At 34.3% G+C, this 23,294-nt stretch overlaps 1 protein-coding gene across 4 annotated transcripts in view; it reads left to right on the plus strand.

The window, feature by feature from the left end:
* The window catches only part of SORCS2 (sortilin related VPS10 domain containing receptor 2), a 1,241,960-nt gene that overhangs the window by 768,131 nt on the left and 450,535 nt on the right, over nucleotides 1-23,294 (plus strand). For all 4 annotated transcript variants that reach the window (XM_051965561.1, XM_051965559.1, XM_051965560.1 and 1 more), the window contains exon 3: nucleotides 362-461. In XM_051965561.1, coding sequence (XP_051821521.1) covers nucleotides 362-461 — 100 coding nt within the window. The remainder of the gene's footprint in view (nucleotides 1-361; nucleotides 462-23,294) is intronic.

The raw sequence follows: 23,294 nt of genomic DNA on the forward strand, positions 1-23,294 counted from the left end.
CCTGTTTAGCTTAAAAGTGGTGTACCATGATCAAAGTGGGGGGAAAAAGTGGAAAGATGTATGTTCCTGGTTATATGTATTTCCTGGCAAAGCTGATATTGAATCAATCGATTAGACAGTACTTATTAAGCACCTACCCTATACTTAGCACTGTGGACATAAGAAAAAAGTGAAAAAAAGTTTCTTACTCCCCTCAATTTACTTATATCCTAACTTGAGCATGAAGGATGAATATAATCCTTGGAGGAGCCAGACAAACAGATCCCCAAGGTAAACAATTACAGTTACAAACTGACTGGACATTGGGAAATTTGAGTAGATATTTAATATATTTTTTTTTCTTTTTTCCTGTTTCCTATAGGTCATCAGATTATGGGACTACCTACACCAAACTCAACTTACAGCCTGGCATTACTACTGTGATTGACAACTTCTACATATGCCCTACAAACAAGAGAAAGGTACAAGAACATCTTTTCTATTTGAGTCAACTATTTATTCCAAAAATTTTTGACTGAAATTCAAAGGCTTCAGAGGAAATTTTGCTTTGTAGAAACATAATAGAATCATTTTGCCTCAAACAGGAATACCCACGTTGAAATTGTTCTTATGTAACATAACTTCTTCTCTGAGAGTCTGAGCCATGTGGTCACAGTTTGCTATCTCATCTTAATGGTAGTTAATTGATCCATGAGGAATTCTATTGAGCATTTATTTAGCAGTATTGTTTTGTCTACAGAGCAGATACGTGCAAGCTAAATGTGCATAGAGAAAAACATAGACAAATTCATGTAACCAAAGGGAAATATCCACACACACAGTCTGAGAGATAAATGTGCATAGTGATAGACATGGTGACATATATATGAAGGCAGAAAGACTCATATCTATGGAAATAAGGGTGAAAAGAAAGAAATTTTAGTACAACTACAAAATTTACAATTGATTTGTTGTGAAAAGAAAAATGAGTATCTGTACTTGAGAATTTGGCAAAATTAAATATCAGCAATGAGCATTGGCTTAATTAGGAATGGATGTATTTTATTTCTCTGATAACTTATTGTTGTTGATGTCTCCCATCTGTTAGGCGTCATCTTGTTCTGAGGGATATTAGAGCATTCTGCTTTTGAAGGTTCTACAAGACAACTGTTTTCTTGTTCTTTGAATCTGAACTACCTCCAAGCCTTTCCAGGTTGTCTCTTGCAGCAAGCAAAATTCAGTTTAGGCACATTTGGCTTTGGACTTTTTTCCCAAAGAACTAGGAGAATGATCTAGCTCCATGTACTCATATCTCTGCCTCTGGACAAAGGAATAAAATCTGAAAGTGGCTTGAGAGAATCGAGTCTAATATAAACTGCTGAATAGAAAATGAGCCATCAGGAAGAAATCGAAGTTTAACTGTGACCGTGGGATGTTCAGATACTTAGCACCATATATAGATATATACATGTGTATATGTAAATATATATGTGTGTGTGCATGTATATATTTTCCCTTAAATGTAATGGAGGTAGAGCAGACTTGCTTATATAGTCCTGGGAACTCCTGATGTGGAAAACTGCTCCCATCAATGGCAGAGCACTAATTCCTCTGTACCTTAGAATCTCAGAGAGGGACTTGAAGCACTAAGTAGTTAAGTGATGTGTCTTGAGTCACATGATTGGTGTGTGTATATATATAAAATCTGTGAAAGAACTGAACCTGCATCTTTTTGATTCCACAGTTTGCTTTCTAGTATGCTGTACCGTGTCACTAACTTATTATGTCCTTATGCTTTTAAGGTTTACAATTTTTTTTCTTCCTCATTACCATGTGAAGTAGTTAACACAAATTTTATTATACCCATTTTATAGAGAAGGAAGCTGAGGTTCAGAGAAGGCTAGTAATCACAAAAAAGACTTCACATCAGCAAATAATTTTGAAAAATCTGGTCCATGCTTTAGCTCTGTGAACTTCAGCCAGACACAAGGCCCCTTTTGCAGCAGTTTCAGGTTACATTAGGATTCAGCTGTTAAATATCATTCCTGCAGGCTGTCTTGATATGCTTGGCTTTATTTTTAACAGGGTGTCATCTTTTTTTTTTTTTTAAGCACTCTTTTTTCTTAAATGGGCTTTTTATTGCTTGTAAAAAGTGGTCTGATTGACAGGCTTGGAATTGAACTTAGCCAGAACAGAACGTAGAGAAGCAGAAAGGGAAGAAGTGGATTTCTCTCAGGATGAATTTGCCACTTTGGACAGGAAGTTGTCATCAGCAGGAGAGGTGATTCAGGTTGAACAGTCACAGCTTTCTTGGTCTCTGAACAGATAGCAGAGTACCAAGATGCTTCTTGGCAATTGTACTATCTCATCTGGACCAACTAAGTCCCTCCCCCTTACTTCTTGGTCTCTGAGCCATTTCCATTATAGTTAGTACTTAGTACAGCCATTGCTGTACACACACTGTAGATAATTAGAAAAATGTATTGATTGGTTGAATGACCAATCGAAAGGGACTAACTTCATTTCTATTGTGAAACTCATTTGAGTTGTCCTTTCTTTTTTTCCTTATTACTTTCCAAATATATTGGGGTTAATGAGATAGAATCTTAAGACAATCCCAGTGCAAATTTCCAGCCATTTGTAATCTCAAGAATGCGTTATCATCACAGATTCATCTAGTATTTAAAAACAAAATCTCAGCCAATTCAGCAATACAAAGCATGTTCACTGAAGAGAGAAATGAGGCTGAAATATAGGTGGTTCTTTGGTCACCTACTCAGGGGTCTATGAACAGGGGAGAGTATGGGGAATCAATTTGGAAAGGGGACACAGAGCTGTCCCTAGATAAAATTGTGCTTAAGGTGAATTCACTGGGGAGGAACAAGGTAGGGGTGGAGTCTGATAATGATCCACAAGATAATCCAACAGAGATGGGGAATAGCAAAAGAGAACATGATTGTGGATCCTTGCTGGAAGAAGTCACCAGAGCTAATTGTTCATTGTGTCTAGAGGAGCACAAAATGAGGCACAGGGAGTTGGTACCTATAGGAGTTATTACACCAACTGCAGGGAGGAAAACACATGGTCCTCCTTAGGAAGGAGAAATACCTACCTGTCTCTAGAAGCAAATCCTCTGGGTCAAAACCCCATTCCCAAAAATCCCCCAAATTTTACTTTCCTCTGCTCTTGAGCTTCATAAGACTCTGCTTTGCCAAAACCACTGAGACTTTAATATCAAACAGTTGATTACTATCAAGAATACAATCTCTACATCCTTCTCTATAATTTTAATTCAATATTATTTGGGTCCAGATTGACTGAAAGTGAATGCAATAGCAGTCATTTCTGTTTTGGCCAGAAATCCTTAGACTCTTTCCTTCCCAGACTAATTTGTTTATTTATTTGACTAGGTGAAAGAGGCCATTCTTTGCTCTGTTTCTATCCAGCTGTAATCAATAAATGGTTGTAGCCTCAATGAAACTGAGACCTGTTGAAAACCTGAGCTTAAAAAGGACAAGGTCTCCCATTGCATTCAGCACCATCTCCAGGCATTCTGATTGATATCTGGCCACTGGACACAGAGGGCTCTAGAGAAAGGCTGGTAACTTTGCCCAGCCCTTCCTCACTTAAATCCAATTCAATTGTATGTCATGGCATCATCTCCCTGATGTCATGATCCTTTTCAAGAACACAGGACAAATAACAAGCACAACATGTCATCCACATACAGCCACATTTAAAGCAGAACTTTGCTAAGGTGCTGTTAGCCTGTCCCTTGCAATACAGTGTTTATTTCATTACTATTAGCTTTGCCTTCTGCCTCTCACCGGGTTGCTGACATCCTCTCCAATGTCTCATCTTTCTGAAACTCCTAGTCTTGAAACACAAAACTATTCAACAAACATAAGATTAAGGAGGTGTGGTTACTGGCTAGCCAAAGGTGGTTCAGAAAAGATTTGAACATTTTAGTGTCTCAATTTAAGTAAATTGTGAGACATGGCAGCTCGTCTTACTCAAACCTCCCTCACAAATACTGAGAAAATAAATGTCATTTTAGATTTTTGTTTGTATTTATTTTGTTTTAAGTTTCCAGGATGAAAAAAATCTGTGATCTTGTCCTATACCCTGCCTGAGTCCTACCTGAAATAATGGATTCACTTCTAAATGTTACATTTTAGGTATTACATTCACAAAATGACATGGGTCTAGAGGGGACCGAGTGATGAGGGGACTGACAAACTTGTCATATGAGGATTGTAGAGGGGAAAACAACTAGGAATATTTAATATAGAGCCCAACTTCTTTTACTGTGGAGTTGCCGTCTCACTTGGGATATCATAACTGAATATGGGGAACACAAAATTATTATTAGTTAATGTTTGTTTTGTATACCTCTTTCATACACCTATATATCTAGATTCATGTAAAAATTTCTTGGATGAAAATGTTTCACAAGTGGAAAAAGTTTAGGAAGCCCTGGAGAGAGAACATAGAATATGAAGATATATTTCAGGCAACAAGAATATTATTTTCAAGTGTAAAGAGGGCTATTGTGTAAAACGATTGATTGTACTTCTTCTGCTTTAACCAAGAAAACTGAACAAGGAACAATGAATAAAACTTATGGAGAGAAGATTTCTGCCTCAAATTAGAAAAACTTTCTAAGACCACCTTGGCAGGCAAAATGTGTCCAAACAATGGAGTTCTTCAAGCAGAGGCTTGGTTGTTCAATTAATAAAAACAATATATTAGAAATCCCTATACCAGTAGGAATTTAGCTAGATGGCCTTTTCAACTCTGAGATTCTGTAGGATTATAAAATTGAATTGTGGCTCAACTCCTCCTTCTCTGAGCCATCTCTGAGCACTCTAGGTCTCATTATTATCCCTATATTCTCAATCTCTAAATGTTTTAAGGAAGTTGCAATGACATCATCACTATGAGTATTCTTTCAATTGATGCAAATTGTAATTGAAATTTTAATGAGTTTCTGAAGAAGCTCCTTTGTTATATCCCACTCAAATCATCAATCATATGGTTACCAATCTTTTAGTGATAACCAATCTCAAATTTCTCCATGTTGGACCTCCCCCACCCTGCACAATAGCAGAATCATAGCTCATCCTTGGGTCTATATCAAAGTTTTGCTGTCAGAGCCTCCACTCTATTGGGAAGGTTTTGAAGAATCCTTGTCACAGCTTAATGAGACCACAGTAAAATTGTCTAGAAGTCATGTGAGAAACCCTTTCATTCTTAAAATGGGGAAAATTTTTCAAAGGTTTCAAGGTATATGCAAAGACAAATCCTCACTAGTATAATATTTGCAGTCTGATGAGGTCCTAAAGGAGGATCTATTATAGAATAATAAGAAAATAGCTTCTTTTTGTGTGCAGATGTATAGTTGACTAATTTACATATGTTTCCCCATTTGAAATTTATCATAACTTTGTCAAGTAATTACAGAAAATGTCATTATCCCCATATGGAGAAAAGGAAAACTAAAGTTGAAAGATAGATATTGAGTTTAGATTCAGATGCAATTCTGAATCTAATTCCTACAGAATTAATGAAATCCTACAGAATTCATGAAAAAAGAGAGAAGAGAGGAGATAAGGGATGGGGAGGGGAAGAGAAGAGAGGAGAGAGGTCAATCAAGAGAGAGATCATCATTGCAAAAATGATGGAAGGCTTCCTGGAAGAGATGGCATTTGAGTTAGTCCCCAAAAGATGATGGCAGAAAACTTAATGCATACAGAGCCGAATAACAGAAGGCATGATTAAATTTTGCAAAATTTGGGTTTCTACTAATTTTAAATAACTTGATATATTGTTTCTTTCATTTTTACCAAGAAATTTCCCTAATGGTTTGAAATATATTCAAGTGATATGCATGTAAAGATCTAGCAATTCAGATCCCTTTACAATCAACCTGATCATATCTTGAGAAAATTTAGGCAGATGGATTATAGTCTTTGTGCAGTAGAGCCTTCACACTTATGATAGTGATTCTGATTCATCATTCACAAGAAAATCAGAAGAATGTTACATAGTCATACAGTAGCAGCAACAGCAGAAAAAAATAAAAAGTGACTTGTACTTAGTATTATGTGTTTGTGATACATTTTACATACATTATTTCACTTGAGCATTGGAAAAATACCCTGTGAGGTAGTTAATACAGATTTTTAAAAATGGATTAACAAGCAAAGGCTCAGAAAGGGTCAATAATCTTTCCCCATTATGTTGCTAGTATCCGAGGTGGGATTTGAACTTTTTATGTTACATTTCACTATGTATAATATACTGTGCACCAAATGCTATTGGGAAAGCAGCCTAAAGAATAAGAGAAAAATCCATTAAATGTGTTTGTACATAAAACCAGCCAACAAAGAACAGGGACATTTGCAAAAAGACTGGGTATAGAAAAAAGAGATAGGGAATCATAAAATGATAGAATTCAATTCAACAGACATTGATTTTACTGAAGTGTCCAAAACAGAGAATGGAAAATAGCATCCATAGAGAAAGCAACAAGAGTTTATTTATAACATGATCAGTTGACTCCCTATTCATGGGAATAGTGCTCAAAGTCAACAGTCTTAGAAATATGTGCCATGAGAAACCAGCACATTGTTGGAGATGGGGGTGAAAGAGGGGAGAAGGAAGCACAATAAAAGATGCATATTATCATTACCTGGATTAGTATTCTATACAACAAGTATCTCTGTGGGTACTATTGAATGAAAGTGATACTAAGGGCAGACACTTGTATGTTTGGCATTTTTCCATGCTATGGGAGAGTTAGTATTTTGCTATTGAGGAAACGACCAAAGTCAGAGAGTATGTTTTCATTCCATTTTTTAAAAAAAAAAATTACAAGTCATTTTTCTCCTCCTCTTAGTCCTCTCTGCCACTGAGGGAAAAAAAAAAAAAACTAAAAAAAAACCTAAACCTAAATTCCTTAACAAAAATTTAAAGTAAAGGAAAACAAATTACCAAACTCAAATATATGTCCAAAATATATATCTTGACTTACTGTATCCTGAGTTTAATTGCTTTTTGGTTTGAAAGTCGGTAGCCGACTTTATCATCAGTTCTCTGAAACAATAGACTATCATTTTACTGATAAGAGTCTGCAAATCTTTTAAAGTTGCTTGTGTTTATAGCATTGTTTTTGTTGAATGAACACTTCTCTTGGTTCTGCTGAATCCATCTGCATCTACATCAAAGAAATCTTTCTTGATTCCCTGAAACTATCCCTTTATCATTTCCTCTAGTATAATAGCATTCCATCACATTTATATATCATAATTTGTTCAGTTATTCATTCATAGGAGCCCCCTCAGTTTCCAGTCCTTTTCTATTACTAAAAAACCAAGGTACTCTAAGTATTTTTGTACTTGAGTCCTTGATTTAAAAAAAAAAAAATTGATTAACTTGACAAAGTGCTTCCTTGTCTCCTATATATTATGAATTAAGGTTAAATACAGTGACAATTTATGCCACCTTCTGCATACTTAGCTCGAACCGCATCCTAACATCACCTATTCATTGTAAGAAGGGAATATAGGATATGTCTAGGGAGCATCGTGGATAGACAGGTAGACTTGGACCCTGAGTTAAAAATAGAACTGAGTTAAAATATTGACTTAGATATATAATGGCTGTGTGACCTTTGGTAATTTAATTAACCTTTTTCATTCTTAGTTTCCTTAATTATAAAATGGAAATAAAAATAGCTACCTCACAGTATTGTCCTGAAGATCATGTGAAATACTTTGCTAACCTTAAAGCCCAATAGAATAGTTACTTATTAAGTATTAGTTCTTTCATTATCAGTTCTCTGGGACAAAACTTAAATATGTATTGAATGTGGGAGTCACAAAAATTTTGGCAACACAAAATTTATCAAATATTCCTCCAAAATTTAATCCTTTATGTAAAAACAAACAAGCATATCCATCTTATTAGTATGCAAATTTACTCTCTTCTTTAATAATGATAAAATTATATGTATAGCAAAGAATTGTTTTAAATAAAATTCTTTATGATTTATTATAAGTAAATGTTTGATTTGTATACTTATTTTATATGGCTATATATGTGGAGTCAGGAGGTTGAAAGTAAAAAAATATATATAAATAAATAAGAAGCCTTAATCTAGCATCAAGACTAGCTATTACTTTAAGTACTTACAACCTTTTCTATGTTCTTTTTGTTCACATTATAGTAATCATTGTTTCATTTATCCCAGTTCTATTTTCTTCCTTCTGTATCAGGTCATACAAATGACCTGTTCTTGATGAAACTATGCTATTTGTAATGATCATAGCTTCCATTTCTAGATACTTATTCACTATATCTTTTATAGCAAGTTTTTGAATTTTCCCAAGAATCACAATAATGGGAGCATTCCTGAAGATTCTATTTTCTTTCTATTTAAAAAAAAAATCAAACATTTTTTCTTTTATAATCCTGCACTACATCTTAGTTTCCATTCCCCTTAGCCCCACCCAAAAAATTGCCACTTGTGATATACTCATATTTGTCATTTCTTTAGAGGTCAGGAGCTTAGAGTCAGGAAGAACTGAATTCAAATCCAGTTTCAGACACTTAAGAACTGTATGATTCTGGAAAAGTTATTTAATCCTTTTTTTTTTCCAATTTCTTTACATACATTTTTTTAAACTTTAACATTATTGGTGGTTTCCTTATTAGCATCACACCAAGCTTTTAAATTATCTTTATTTCCATCTTCTTTTTTCTTTTGAAAATCTAAATTAATTGGTTGCATCTTTATTAGTCCCTTCAGATGATTGTATGACTTTTTAAGTCACTGACTGCCCTTCTCTGGGACTCAGTTATGTCTTCTGTAAAATAAGTTTTGGAATAGATGACCTTTAATATCCTTTTCAGCCCTGATGTTGTCTGAATCCATGAATTAGAGAACATTCTTGTAGGGAGAGAATGATATGGTCTGAGCGAGAGCCAGACAAGAGAATACTGGGAATTAACAGAGCAATAGGATGTAGAAAATAGATAGGGTCTCCTGAGGGGTTTGAGTGAATGCCAGGACACAGACTCATGTTGGGCATAATAAATTCTCACTTAATAATATCATGTTGTCTTTTGTTTTCAGCAGCAGTGATTGCTATCTGAATATAGGTTGAACAGTTCTTTTTTTCTCACAAAGCTTAAGCACAGAGACTCCCTGTTTCTTAATTACCTAAAAATCAGTGTGTATAAAGGAAATTCTGCCTTTTCTATTCTATAAGAGCAGTTTAATCTGTCTTTATGAATATCCCTTTTTGAAAAAGAGAGAGATCTAGACACAGATCAAAGTATCACTTTGGAAAAAAAAACAAACCTAGCACGTTTTATATGAATCTTCCTCTGTCCTTTTTCTATCTCTATTTCTCACCTTACTGCCAAGTCACAAGTGGTGTGAATTCTCTTTGCTTAACTCAGGAGGCAATTGAGTGTTTCAATAGAACATTAGACCTGGAGTCTGGAAAACTTGATTTCAAATTGAACTTTAGACATCAACCACATGTGATCATGTGCTTACTTAGTCACTTAACCTCTTCAGGCTCAGTTTCCTCATCCGTAAAATAGAGATAGATAATTACAATATCTGCTTCGCAAGGTTGTTGTGAGGATAAATGAGAGAGCATTTATAAAGTGCTTTGCAAGTCTGAAATATAAATCCTGTCATTATCATCATGATTTTTGTTGTCATTGTTGCCATCAGCATCATTCTCATTCTTTCTGCTTTGTCTGAACCTTTTTCATAAAAATATAAATTTAAAGCCCTGGAAGGGACCTAACTCCATTACTTTTTCGTAAACAAAGGAAATTTATGTATGGATTGATTAATTGTGATCTAGGATCACATGGCTAGAAGATGGCAGAGCTGGACTTTGAATTCAGACTTTCTGACTCCAAATCCAACTTCCAACTATGACATGATATCTGTGTTTTGTACTTGTGTCACCAAGCCTATTAAGCTACTAAAATAGCCACTGAAATAAAAAAGGGGGTAGGGAAAGTCCTTTCCTTCAACAGTCAGAAAGGAAAGGGAATGACAAAGAACCATGTGTGCATATAAATATATACAGGATGGGTTTTTTTTTTTTTTTAATGCTAACTGGTTTTGGGAGGGAATACTAACATTGGATGAGATTAGGGGGAAAAAACCATTATATAGAAGATAATTCTTGTGCTGAGTTTTAAAATCAGAAATTCAATGAATGAGTGGATGAATGAGTGAATGAATGCTCCTCCCCCCATAACCTCTCATTTATAATAATCAGTTCTTAAGCACTCTCAATTCCACATCAATTATAAAAATTTAATTCCTGCTCTGCTTCTCTATAATCCCATCATAACTCTGTGTTCTTCAGTTCATAACACACACACACACACACACACATAAACGCACACATACACACATGTGATCTTGGATTAGATTCTTTACCTCAGTATGAATAAAGGATTTCTAAATTGTCTATTATTATAGTTATCTAGGAAGTTTTCTTTGAATCCAAATCTCCTCCTCTGTCAATAATCATTCTTTCCTCCTTGATCTGAACATCAAGCCTTATTTGACAACTTCAAGACACTTTTTATATTGTTTATTATAGTTATCTGTGAAAGAGTCATAACTCTCCACTAATTTGCAAGTTCCTTGTGGGTTGAGGTCATAGTTTCTGTAAACTTTGATCTCCTTCAGTAACCAAGATGGAACACAATAGGCACTTAATAAATATTGGCTTTCTTGAATTGAACTAGTGGCTAGGCAGGTTTCCAGAAAACTAGATATCTTACCAAAATTATAAAATTACTTTTTAAAAAGTTATATTTTCTTATATTCTTCACTTATTTCTATAATCTGTTCATTTGATACTAGTCCTTTTCCTCTATCCAAATGCAGAATACTTTTATCTTATAAAATAGTTTTAAATGTGGACATTTGCTACTACAAATGCTTCCTGCTATGGAAATCAGACTTTGACCCACCTCCTCCTCAACCCCCCCCCAAAAAAAATATTTTCACTGTTCATTAGCACACTCAAAGACCTGGGACGTTATTTTATTCTTCATCTTTCTATTTTGTTTGGACCCATGTTCAGTCTAGGTATATAAAGATGTAAGGTGAACTTAGAATTCAATAGTCCTTTATAGCAAAGACAGACTTAAATTCTGTGTCTGTAAGAACTCTAATAATTGCTGTAGATCTGTTCATAAATGGAATGGGCTGCCTCTGAAGTTGATGTGTTCATGTTAGATCCTTGAAGATATCAAAAGAGATATTAGATAACCACTTGTTAAGAATTTTATAGTGGGGTGCCTTTGCTGCATAGACTGGATAGGATCTCAGTGATCAGAGATTACAATTTTTACAATTCTATAATTCCATTATTTTTTGAAATTGGATTAAGATATTCTACTGTCCCCTCTAGTCCTAAATTTATGACTAAATATTTCTTTTAACAACCAGTTCTATCAACTGATAATGTCCATACAAATGAAGAATTAAGGACAATTTGTTTTCTTCAGCCTATATGAAATATGCCTTACATTTTCTGAGTAGAAGGATCATTATTTAGGAAAATCCTTAAGAAAATTTTCCTCTTGATTTACCTGATGATCACGCTCATAAAACTTATATGCCTTATTGAACTATATGATGAATATTGGAGGCCAAAAAACTCTTTCTTTCCAGTCCTCCAGAAATAAATCTTTTAAAATTCATCTAAGCTGGTACTCTACTTACAGTTATATAGACAATTGTCTTGTCTCTTCTGAAAATGTTTCCCATTTGGCACAATCCATAAATATGTGAACTGCTAGCTTTGAGAAGTTAAGGTCATTCCCAATACAGCATAAAAGTCCCTGCAGAAGAAATGAACAAAGAGGCGCATCATTGCCATGGAACAAAATTATTGGATTTAAAGTTTGGTAAATGTGACATAAGAAGTTGTAAATTAAAAGAAAATTGCTAGTCTTCTTTGCCTGGCAGTCTTAACAGCTTTGGGGAAGGGATGGCTCTAAAAGTAATAGACACAAAAAAATTAATTTCTTGTGGTTCTGCCCATCTGTGATCTAGATCTCAGAACTTTGAGTAAGAGAAAATTCTCATCTTGATGAGAATTTAAATTGTTGTCGACTCATTGTGAAGAACAAATAATGGAAAATGAGTAAGTTTTTTTTTTTAATTAAAGCTTTTTATTTTCAAAACATACATATGGATATTTTTTTCAATATTAACCCTTGCAAAACCTTGTGTTCCAAATTTCCCCACTTTCCTCCATCCACTCCCCTAGATGGCAAGTAATCCAATATATCATGTTAAAATATATTTTAAATCCAATATATGTATACATAGTTATACAATTATCTTGCTGCATAAGGAAAATCAGATCAAAAAGGGGAAAAATGAGGAAGAACACAAAATGCGGCAAACAACAACAAAAAGAGTGAAAATACCATATTGTGATCCACACTCAGTTTCCACAGTCCTCTGTCAGGGTGTAAAAGGCTCTCTTCATCACAAGATCACTACAACTGGCCTCAATCATCTCTTTGTTGAAAAGAGCCATGTTCCTCAGAAATGGTCATCATATAATCTTGTTGTTGCCATATACAATGATCTCCTGGCTCTGTTGAAAATGAAAAATACAAGTCTTTTTTTTTCCTTTTTGGTATAAATAAAATCCAAAATCAAATACCATTTATTCCAGCTAGGCTTGAAGCTTGAAATACATTTTAAAAAAAAAATTAAATTTTATTTTTTTATTATAGCTTTTTATTTACAAGATATATGCATGAGTAATTTTTCAGCATTGATCCTTGCAAAACCTTCTGTTCCAACTTTCAAATACATTTTTACATTTGTTTTTCTGTTCATTTCATATCCAGTAAACCTGTTCCTTACAGACCATTAAGAACAGAAATCCAATATTAACTCATTATCTAGTAACTGATAAAACCATTCTTGAAAACTTTCTAACTTGTTAAACCATTTATCCCATGATATGTACATGCATATTGTTTATATAGATGTTTACTTTTAATGTTTACATATATTTATATCATATATATTTTACACATATAAATATTTACACATAAATATCTGTGTTTATATGTGTGTGTGTGTGTGTGTGTGTGTGTGTGTGTGTATAATTTAAAGTTTCCTCTACAACAATTCATGGCTGGATTTGTGATCTTGGGCAAATGACCTCATCTTTCAATGGTCCATTCAGCTCTCCAAGATAAGAAGTTTCAGAGAAGGTGATGACATAGAAGGTAGGAGTTTCCTCATATGGAATTCCCTGTACTAGTGAATTATAGGACATTCCCCATCCCTATTTAAAACTAGAAGGTCATCTGAATATTTGGGAAGAATTGTGTTTTCCTTATTTTAAATATTGCAGCCAGTTCCAAATAATTAAGTAACACTTTTGAAAGATCAAAGCATTCCCTAATTATTGGACATCCACTCAGTTTCCAGTTCCTTGCCACTACAAAAAGGGTTACTACAAACATTTTTGCACATGTGAGTCCTTTTCCCTTTTTTATGATCACTTGGTGGTACAGATCCAGTAGAGATACTACTAGATCAAAGGGTCTACATTTTTATATAGCCTTTTGGCCATAATTCCAATTGCTCTCCAGAATGATTGGATAAGTTCACAACTCATTGACAATGTATTCGTGTTCCAGTTTTCCCACATCCCCTGCAATATTATCAATATATTTTCTTGTCATCTTGGATGCTAAATAGTTTTACCCCAAACTGTGGCTAGTTTCAAATTCTGCCACTCATATATCCTAGGGGGAGGACCATGAAAAAATTACATAAACCCTACATGCCCCCCAGCACCTCTCTAAGACTATAAATTGCGGATAACTTATGATTGCAAACTAACCCTCTATATTGAATGTGCACACATCAGTCCTTCAAAAAACAAATTCAAAATAAGGAAAAAACATTAACTCAAGACACTTGGGAACTTGAAACTTAGTACTTGGGCTTGACATTAACAATTATCAACAGAACTTATTTTTACTTTCCTTGTACCTATTTCTCTCTGACAGTTTCCTGTTATTGTTTTTTTTTTTTTCAGTTCCTTTGTGAACCCCCTCCTCATCTCAATACCCAAGCATCTGTAATATCAGTCACAGAAGTAGAACAACTAGACCCAAATTCATTCTTATCCCATAGCCCCACTGGGGCAGTTTCCCTTTAATTCTCCTGGTTTTCCATTTTGATGAAGCTCTCCTTACTATCTTCATGGCAAAAGGCCATCATAAATAATGCAATAATTTGCATATACATTTGAATTAAATTAAACATATATTTCTAATGTGAAAGACACTAAGAAAAATCCCCAGTTTGGATAACTCCTGTATTTCCAGAAATGGTTCCAGCTGAAGGATGCATCCTTCAGACATGTTTGGCTTTTTTTTTCCTTTAAATTTTTCTGGTTCTAGCTTGAATTTTAGTTATTTAAATAAATGCATTATTCTCCTGCAAAATGGGCAGCTTCTTGAAGACAAAGACCTTGTCATTTCTCAATGTCATTACTCAACACAGAGCCATACATAGTGCTTAATAAATAATTGTTGATTTAAAATTAGTTGTTTCCTTAAGTCTTCCTTCTCTAAGTCTACTTTTCTCATCTGTAAGACAAGAGGTGGGAATGGGGGTGAAATGAATGATCTTTTAGATTACTACTAGTCTAATTCTATAAATCTTGTTAATTAATTTGACTTAAATTGAAATTAATTGAATACGTTTTCATTTTCTGCAACAATTCTAGAAGGCAAGGGATTGTGGAAACAATAACACTTAGAAGACAAGTTGGTTCTGCTACTTAATAGCTATGTAACTTGACAAATCATTTCCACTTGTGTGAAATGGGGATCATTATACCAGTACTTTCTACATAACCAGAATGTTATGAAGAAAGAACTTTGTAAACTGGAAAACTCAGAAAAACTTTCTGTTCCAAATCTGCAGCTTCATCAACTTTCATGACCTCCTTGTATTGAAACTCTCTCTACTGTTGCTATTCCTTAACTCACTTAAAATTTAGAACTGTAGATAGTTGTCTGAAATTCTAAGAAACTATATATAGTGCCCAGAATTACACAGTGAGTTTATGTCAAAGGCAGGACCTAAAACTAATTTTCTTGTTTGCATGACCAATTTATACTATGCTATCTTTCCTTATTGTTATTGACAAGAATTTATTCTATTTAAATGAGATTTTAAAATAATATTTAATAATATAATTAATTATATTAATTACAATTTAATTATATAAAATATAATTAAAAGCATATTAAAATTAAATATATTTCCTTTAATTATTAGATATATTTTGCTAATTTTAATGATATTTTAAATAATATTTTACTTTAATTCACTAAATTTGTTTTTAATAATAAAACTTTCTGTCCAAAGTATATTGGGATTGCTTTGGATCACTGAATCACTGGGAAGAAACAAATCTTTCACAGTTGATCATTGCATATTCTTATTGTTATTGTGTACAGTGTATTCCTGGTTCTCCTTATTTCACTCACCTTTGATTCATGTAAATCTTTCCAGGCCTTTCTATAATCAACTTGTTAATCATTTTTTTAATAGTACAATAATATTCTATCAATTCCATATACTACAGCTTGTTCAGCCATTCACCAATTGGTGGCCATCTGTTCATTTCCAAATTCTTTGCTACCACAAAAAAAGAGGTATAACATTTTTGCACATCTAGGTCCTTTCCCCTCCTGTATGTTTCCTTTGGATACAGTCCCAATAGTAGCGTTATTGTTTGGTCACAGTTCCAGATAGCTCTCCAGAATGGTTGGATTATTTCATTACTCTACCAACAATGTATTAGTGTCCCAGTTTTCCCACATCCCTTCAAAAATTTATCATTATATTTTCCTGTCATTTCTGCCAATCTGAGAGGTGTGACAGACTTTCAAAGTATAATGTAGTAGAAAATGAGACTGAGTTTTTGCAAGGTTCCTTCTATCTCTGATATAATTAATGAAAAGAACACTGGATTTGGAGCCTGAAACCATGAGGCAGGTTACATACAAATCATTTGACCCCTCCTGTCCTCAGTTTCTTAATTTGTAAAATAAAGATATTATATTATTTCATCTTCAGGTCTTTTCCAGTTTTAATTCCATATTTGTGATTCCATATTTGATTGTCTCAGTTTTCTACCAGCTCTGATATTCTGTGTTTGCTATTTTAAGGTTTCTTCACCTTCTGTTGGTCCCAGCTTCTTGAACTGTGGGTTAGAACCCCATATGAGGTCTCATAACTGAATGTGAGCATCACAAAATTATGATTTATTATCCATAAATGTTGGATTTATATACTATTTTATGTACCTATATACCCAGGCTCATGTAAAAAATTATTGGCAAAAAAGGGGTCATGAGTGGAAAATATTTAAGAAGCCTTGCTACAGATTATCATTCAATCAAACAACCAAACAAAAAGTATTCATGTATTTTAGATAGAGTCTATGGCTATTTTATATATATATATATATCTATATCTCACCCTTTTCCTTTGTATTCCTCATCTTCTTTCTCCTATATCTGAGATAGATTATACAAAGGGGAAAAAAATCAAGGAAGACAAATTTAGCTAAACCAATCAATTCATCCAAAGAGGTGGATGGAGCTATTTTCTTCTATCTATTCTTTGAGGCCATAATTTATCTTTTAATTTTGCAATCGTCACTTGTAATTATTTTGTTACAATAATCATTTTTAAGCACATAATATAATTGTAGTCTCAGTGCACTTTTAAATTGTCAAGATATTTAAGTTTAAAGCTGCCCTAAGATTTTGGAGTCCTTTTATACTTAGTCCCAGCACCAGGCACTAGGAATACAAAGATAAAAGTAAGATAGTCCCTTGTCAGCTTGCGTTCTTGTCAAGAAATATATCATATGTGCCAGGAAAGGCTGTTTCTTTCACAAAGATGTCTTTCACAAAGACATCAGTAGGATGTCCCACCTTTCTCACTAGTTATATTACTATTAGTTTAATTATTGTTCCCAGAGAAAGACCAATAAAAATATAAGGAAAATATGGCTGGAGGAAAGTGACAAGAATGTGATATTGGAAGGGTGCTTAGTGACAATGTAAATGGCCAGTACCTACACTGGTTATGGACTGATGTCTTAGTGGATGGTATCATGTGATACAAAGATTCAGAGCTACCTGGAGATGATGTTTTGAAAAAAGATTTCATTAATGTTTTCATTCCATCACTATAGAAAAGAAAATATATGCTACATATTTTAAGGTTCTTCTAGCTCTGACATTCTATGTGCTAAGTTCCTCTTAGTATTTGAAAGTCTGTTCCATGCTCAGAAGTCTCTTCAAACTTTGCTAGTTGTTTTTCTCCCCTCCCTCCCTTCTTCCCTCTCTTTCTCTCTTCTTTCTCTCTCTTCTCCCTTCATCCTCTCCCTCCCTCTTCTCCCTCACTCTCTCCATCTCGAGCTCATGCTCTCACTCTCTCCCCCTTCTCTCTCTCTATCTTTCTGTCTCTCTGTGTGTCTCTGTCTCTCTGTCTAAATGTTTGTGATTCTATATTTGATTGTCCTCCCAGCTCTGATATTCTGTGTCCGATATTTTAGGGTTTCTACACATATATATCTATATGTGTTTTTTGTGTGTGTATATGTGATATGTATATGTGTGTCTCTCTCTGTAGAGGGACACACACAAATAGAGAGAATGAATATATTTTATGTTCATCCTTTCTGATTTTTTTTCCATTTTTTTTAATGTTTCTGTACACTTTCTACCTTTGGTATACTTTATATAAATAATATCCTCCTTCTAGGTCAGAATATCCAGGCCTTCTAGATTGGTTCTAAAGTCCATATGAATAACACATTGTGGTTTTGTGAGTTAAACAATGTTCAGTGGAAATTTGAGGACACATATTTACCATTCCCTCCAAATGGCACATAGCATTCTCAGAGATTTCCGGGATATATTGCGCTCCCCTGAGGAGCTGTCTCTCTGGCTCTATAAAGCAACAACTTTCTTGGGTACTAGAAATACTGCACTTCCTAGCAATGTCGCCCTCTTTGCATCAAAAAAAATGGTATAATAGCTTTCAGACTTCCCTTAACTGTCCATTCCACTTAGTGTCCCCATCAATGAGAATTTAGCAGCTAAAAGCAAGCTTGGCTTGGGATGAGTATCAGGCTCTGGAAATATAAAGAGGTATTGAGTGAACTATAGCCCATTGTGACTTGTTTTCAGATTTGTCTTCCAATGTGAAATCATTGCCCATTCACATCTCAAATAATGAAGGCGGAGTGGATTAAAATCTGAACAGACAGTCCCTATTCTATTACAAAATCTGATAATTTCCTTGACATTTAGCTCAGGGAACCTAAATAATTTTTAAAGTTTACTTTCTATACTGTTTTCATCTGATCCAACACGTAATTTGGGTTATCTGTAGATCTTGACTTCTACTACTTGAAAGGATCTCGTAGCTCTCTCAGAAGATTTTTTTAAAAAGGGAGGGAGGTGTCTGTGAATTTCCCATATAGTGCCAAACATAGAAGGGTCACTAATGGATCTTAGTGGTACATTTCACCTAGTATGCAAAAGAAAAATAATGTCTTATGAAAATATTTTTTAAAAAGAGAGAAATATGTCCTTACAAGAAAAAGGGAGTTGAAGTGCAGTTGAAACTGGCTAATAATAATTGAATCTTTCACCACCCTAGGTTTTTTAGGTAAGTTTATTTTGGCTCAATTCACAAAAATAGCTTTTTAGCAATCAGGTTTATTCAATGGAAGCCTTGAATGGTTATGAGTTGCTCATCACTAGGAATCCCCTGTCTAGAACATTGAGAAGGAATTTGTATTCATGTTCACGTCTAATTAAATGTTCTCTGAAATACATTGGTCTCTGAGGTTCTGCAATTCGTATGAATTAGGAAGGAACTTTTCTCATAGAGTTTATGTTCTAGGTTTAAACCTTAAAGCAAATGCTGCTATAGGACCATGAACAGACTTAGCAGCTTTCATTCCTCATCAACCTTCATCCCTGATTCTCAGGCCTTTCTCCACTATGTTGCAGCAGCCTCCTCACCCTCTGCTATTTAAGGCTCTTTCCTCTGGAAGTTCACTTTACTCTTATCCTTCTCACACTGGAAATATGCATCTTTGATTAGCGGTAAATCTAATAATTTCCATTTTAAAGAAAGTTCCTAAATCATCTGTCACAAGCTCCCCAGTGATCTTTAAACAGATTTACCTAATGTAGAGATCATAAGGTTCAAGACTTAAACCATTTTACTTATAAGGTAATGGTGATAAGCTGGATTTGCATCGAGTCCATAGAATGCAATGCTATTCCCCAGTGAACAACTCTCCCTGAAGAAATTAGTCTAGTTTCCAAGATTTATAGTACTTAACTGCATTGAACTTCTAGGTTGAGGAATGGCCTGTGTTTGTGAACTTAGCCACCTCTCCTATTTGTTTCTCTATCATAGTCCAGAACAGCTAATGAAATGAAAATTTTCCTTAGAAAAGCAGTATGCCATAGGAGTAGAGTGGCTTCCCTCAAAGTCAGTAAGACCTAGATTTTCTTTCCATTTCTGATGCGTCTTGGTTGAGTAACCGTAGGCAAACTCTGTGTGGTAGGTGATTGTCCAAGACCATGACTTTTGGAGAAGTTGTTGATCTACATTACAGAAAGGAAGATTCTTTACCCAGGATTTCTCTATCCTAATGACATGACAGATCCAGTCTCTTATTTTCTGTCTAGAGAGAAAACCAGTTATCTAATAGAGTAATGATATTTCTTAGATTTAGGGTCATTTTGAAGCAAACTTATTAAGCTCACAAATGGGCTGGTAAAAATCTCCCATCAAGATTTGTTCTTTCATACTTATACTTCTTTACAACGTGCCTTATTTCTGGATGCTTTTTCATTCCATTCCTTTTCAGCACATATCATAGGATGTTGCTATCCTCCCTAATAACAGTATGACTATTTATCTTTTATCTACCAGAAAGTGATGATGATTCCTTTGATAATGGCCCATTCACTGTCTTCAGAAATCCTATTGTCTGTAAATCTTAGTTCCTACTCTAGCCCTTTTCCTTAGTTACCAACTAATCACTTTCCCCAGGAGCAAACGTGTGACCTTTTTATTTTTGTCCTTCATGGTTTTGTCATATTCATCATTCTCCACCAGATGACACTCATTACCTTCCCAAGGGGACCAGCTACATAACAAATACCTCATTTGAAATGTTTAAAAATCTTCATTTTTTAAAAAATCTGTGCTTTTCCCACATGATTACTATGAATTCAGCTCTCTTTATTAGAGATATCTCAAAACATTTTTTTTTAGCACTTTTATCTGTCAGTACTTTAAATCAACTGCTCTCTCTCTAAACCTGGGAAGATTCATTGTGATTCATTATTTACTTTTTCTTTCAACATCCCACACCCATCTGTACCTCTCACCAGTTCAGGGATTCAGGGGGAGGACAGTGATGTTCTGGGTCTGGAAAGAATTCTAGAATTCATTTATTCCAACCTTTACAATTTACAGGGGAAGAAAGCCTTAGGAAGTTTAAAATATTTGCCATATGTCCAGACAATTAGTGATAGATCAATGACTAAAACCAAAGTCTCCAGATTTCTGTCAATACTCTAAGTTTAAAAATATATATATTCAGAAGTAATTCCTGAAATATCTAAAAAAAAAAAAATGAGGAGACATTGTGGTTTCTCCAGGTATGAACATCTCCTGGCATATTGTAATCTGGAAAAAGGATAGAAATGTACTCCTTGTCACATGCATTTACATAAACAAGGAAAATTAGATTTCCAGAGATTAAGGAACTTGTTTGGGATCACATGGCTAAGAAAGCAAAGCCAAGACTTAATACCATGATTCCAAGTCTATTGCTCTTAAATTGATCATATTGTTTGTTCTCAGTGATTCTTAAGTCCTTGAAAGATCTTAGAGATCTCTACTTTGTGATCTCAGGGCTTTAAATCAAATGAGACAGTATTTCTGGAGCATTTAGTACATCATATGTGCTTAATCAGTCCTTCCCTCCTTTCTCTTTCTCTTCCTCTCTCCCTTTCTCTTTCCTCTCTTTCTCTCTTTTTCTCTTCCTCTCTCCCTCTCTCCACCTCTCTCTCTCCATCTCCCCTTCTCTCTTTTCTTCCTTCACTTTTTCTTTCTCTCCTTTCTGGTTTCATTACATTCCCAGATAAAATGAAACTTGATCAAGAGTAGAATCTTTTTTCATTTTTTTCCTCTCCATTCCCAGAATATAGCATAATATCTGATATATTTTTATTGCTGTTTTTCTATTGTTACTCAGTCATTCAGTTGTGTCCAACTTTTCATGATCCCATATGGTCTTTGCTTGGCAAAGATACTACAGTAGTTTGTCATTTCTTTTCCTAGTAGAATAAGGCAAACTGAGGTTAAGGGATTTGTCCTGCACCCACACAACTAGTGAGTATCTGAGGATAGATTTGAATTTAGGTTTTCTTGAGCATTAATAAATGCTTTTTGATTGATTTTTGATTGTAAGTAACTAGCAGTGGCACTCATATGTTCCTATAGTAGAAGAATAGAATGGATTTCACCATACAGTAGTCTGTGTGTGTGTGTGTGTGTGTGTGTGTGTGTATATATTTCCCCCCTAGGAATTTTGGTGCATTTTTATTAGAAAAGGCATTTCTGTGAAATAGTGTGATATCACCTTATTAACATATTATGATGTGTGCTTGAAAGTAATGTGACTGATTTTTGCACCGGGCTTTCAAAGTTATCATATTGAAATGAGTTTGGCGTCCTTGAGAGAAGTCATATTGACATACTGAACAATTAGTCTACACCTCAATCACAGATTTTAGACCTTAGGTCTCAAAGCTCATCTAGTTTATGAGAATAGAAGTGAACTGAGGTACAGAGAAGGGGCCAAAATTCAGAAATCCTAAGTCCTATTTGACCTTTCCTACTCTAAACCCCATTTAGAACTTTCTATTTAAAGACTACTAATAAAGAATGTTAGAGCTATAAAGAATTCCAGAGCTTATCTGTTTTAACCACACTATTTTATAGGGGAGGAATTTGAGGCCCAAATGGTTCAAATTAATTAGTAAATATCACACAATTAGTTTATAACACAAAATGATTTAATAAATAATCAATGTTTTAATAAAGGTCTTCAGACTTTTATACAATGTTCTTTTAATTAAAAATAAGCTTGATATTAAAATCTTTTTTTTTTGCATCATCATAATTTTCCCTAGGATCTTCCTACCTCCTCACAGATAATCATCTCATATAACAAATTAAAATTTTATTTTTTATATTTTTAAAATCAATGTATTTTATTTATTTGTTTTTACCTTTTTATTTTAAAGCTTTTAATTTTCAAGACATATGTGTGGATACTTTTCAACATTTACCCTTGCAAAGCCTTGTGTTCCAAATTTTTTTCTCTCTCCCTTTCTCCATCCCTTTCCCCTAGATGGCAAGTAATCCAATATATGTTAAGCATGTGCAATTCTTCTATATATATTTCCACAATTATCATTTTCAACAAGAAAAATCAGATCAAAAAGGAAAAAAAAATGAGAAAGAAAACAAAATGCAAGCAAACAACAACAGGAAGTCAAAATGCTATATCATGATCTACACTCAGTCCCCACAGTTCTCTGTATAGGTGCAGATGATTCTCTCCATCACAAGATCATGGGAATTGCCCTGAGTCACCTCATTGCAGAAAAGAGCCACATCCATCACAGTTGATCATCACATAATCTTGTTACTGTATACAATGTTCTCTTGGTTCTATTCACTTCACTCAGCATCAGTTGATGTAAGTCTCTCCAGGCCTTTCTGAAATCCTACTCCTGATTATTTCTTATAGAACAATAATATTCCGAACATTCACATACCACAATTTATTTAGTCATTCTCCAACAGATGGTTATCCACTCAGTTTCCAGTTTCTTGCCACTACAAAGAGGGCTGCCACAAACATTTTTGCTCATGTGAATCCTTTTCTTTTTTTTTATGAAATCTTTGAAATACAGGCCCAGTAAAGATACTGCTGGATCAGGGGATATACGTAGTTTATAATCCGTTGGGAATAGTTTTATATTACTCTCCAGAATGGTTGGATTAGTTCACAACTCCACCACAATACATTAGAACCCCAGTTTTCCCACCTCCCCTCCAACATTCATCAATATCTTTTCCTGTC

The sequence above is a fragment of the Antechinus flavipes genome, chromosome 6 (genome assembly GCF_016432865.1).
Source record: "Antechinus flavipes isolate AdamAnt ecotype Samford, QLD, Australia chromosome 6, AdamAnt_v2, whole genome shotgun sequence".
NCBI lineage: Eukaryota > Metazoa > Chordata > Mammalia > Dasyuromorphia > Dasyuridae > Antechinus > Antechinus flavipes.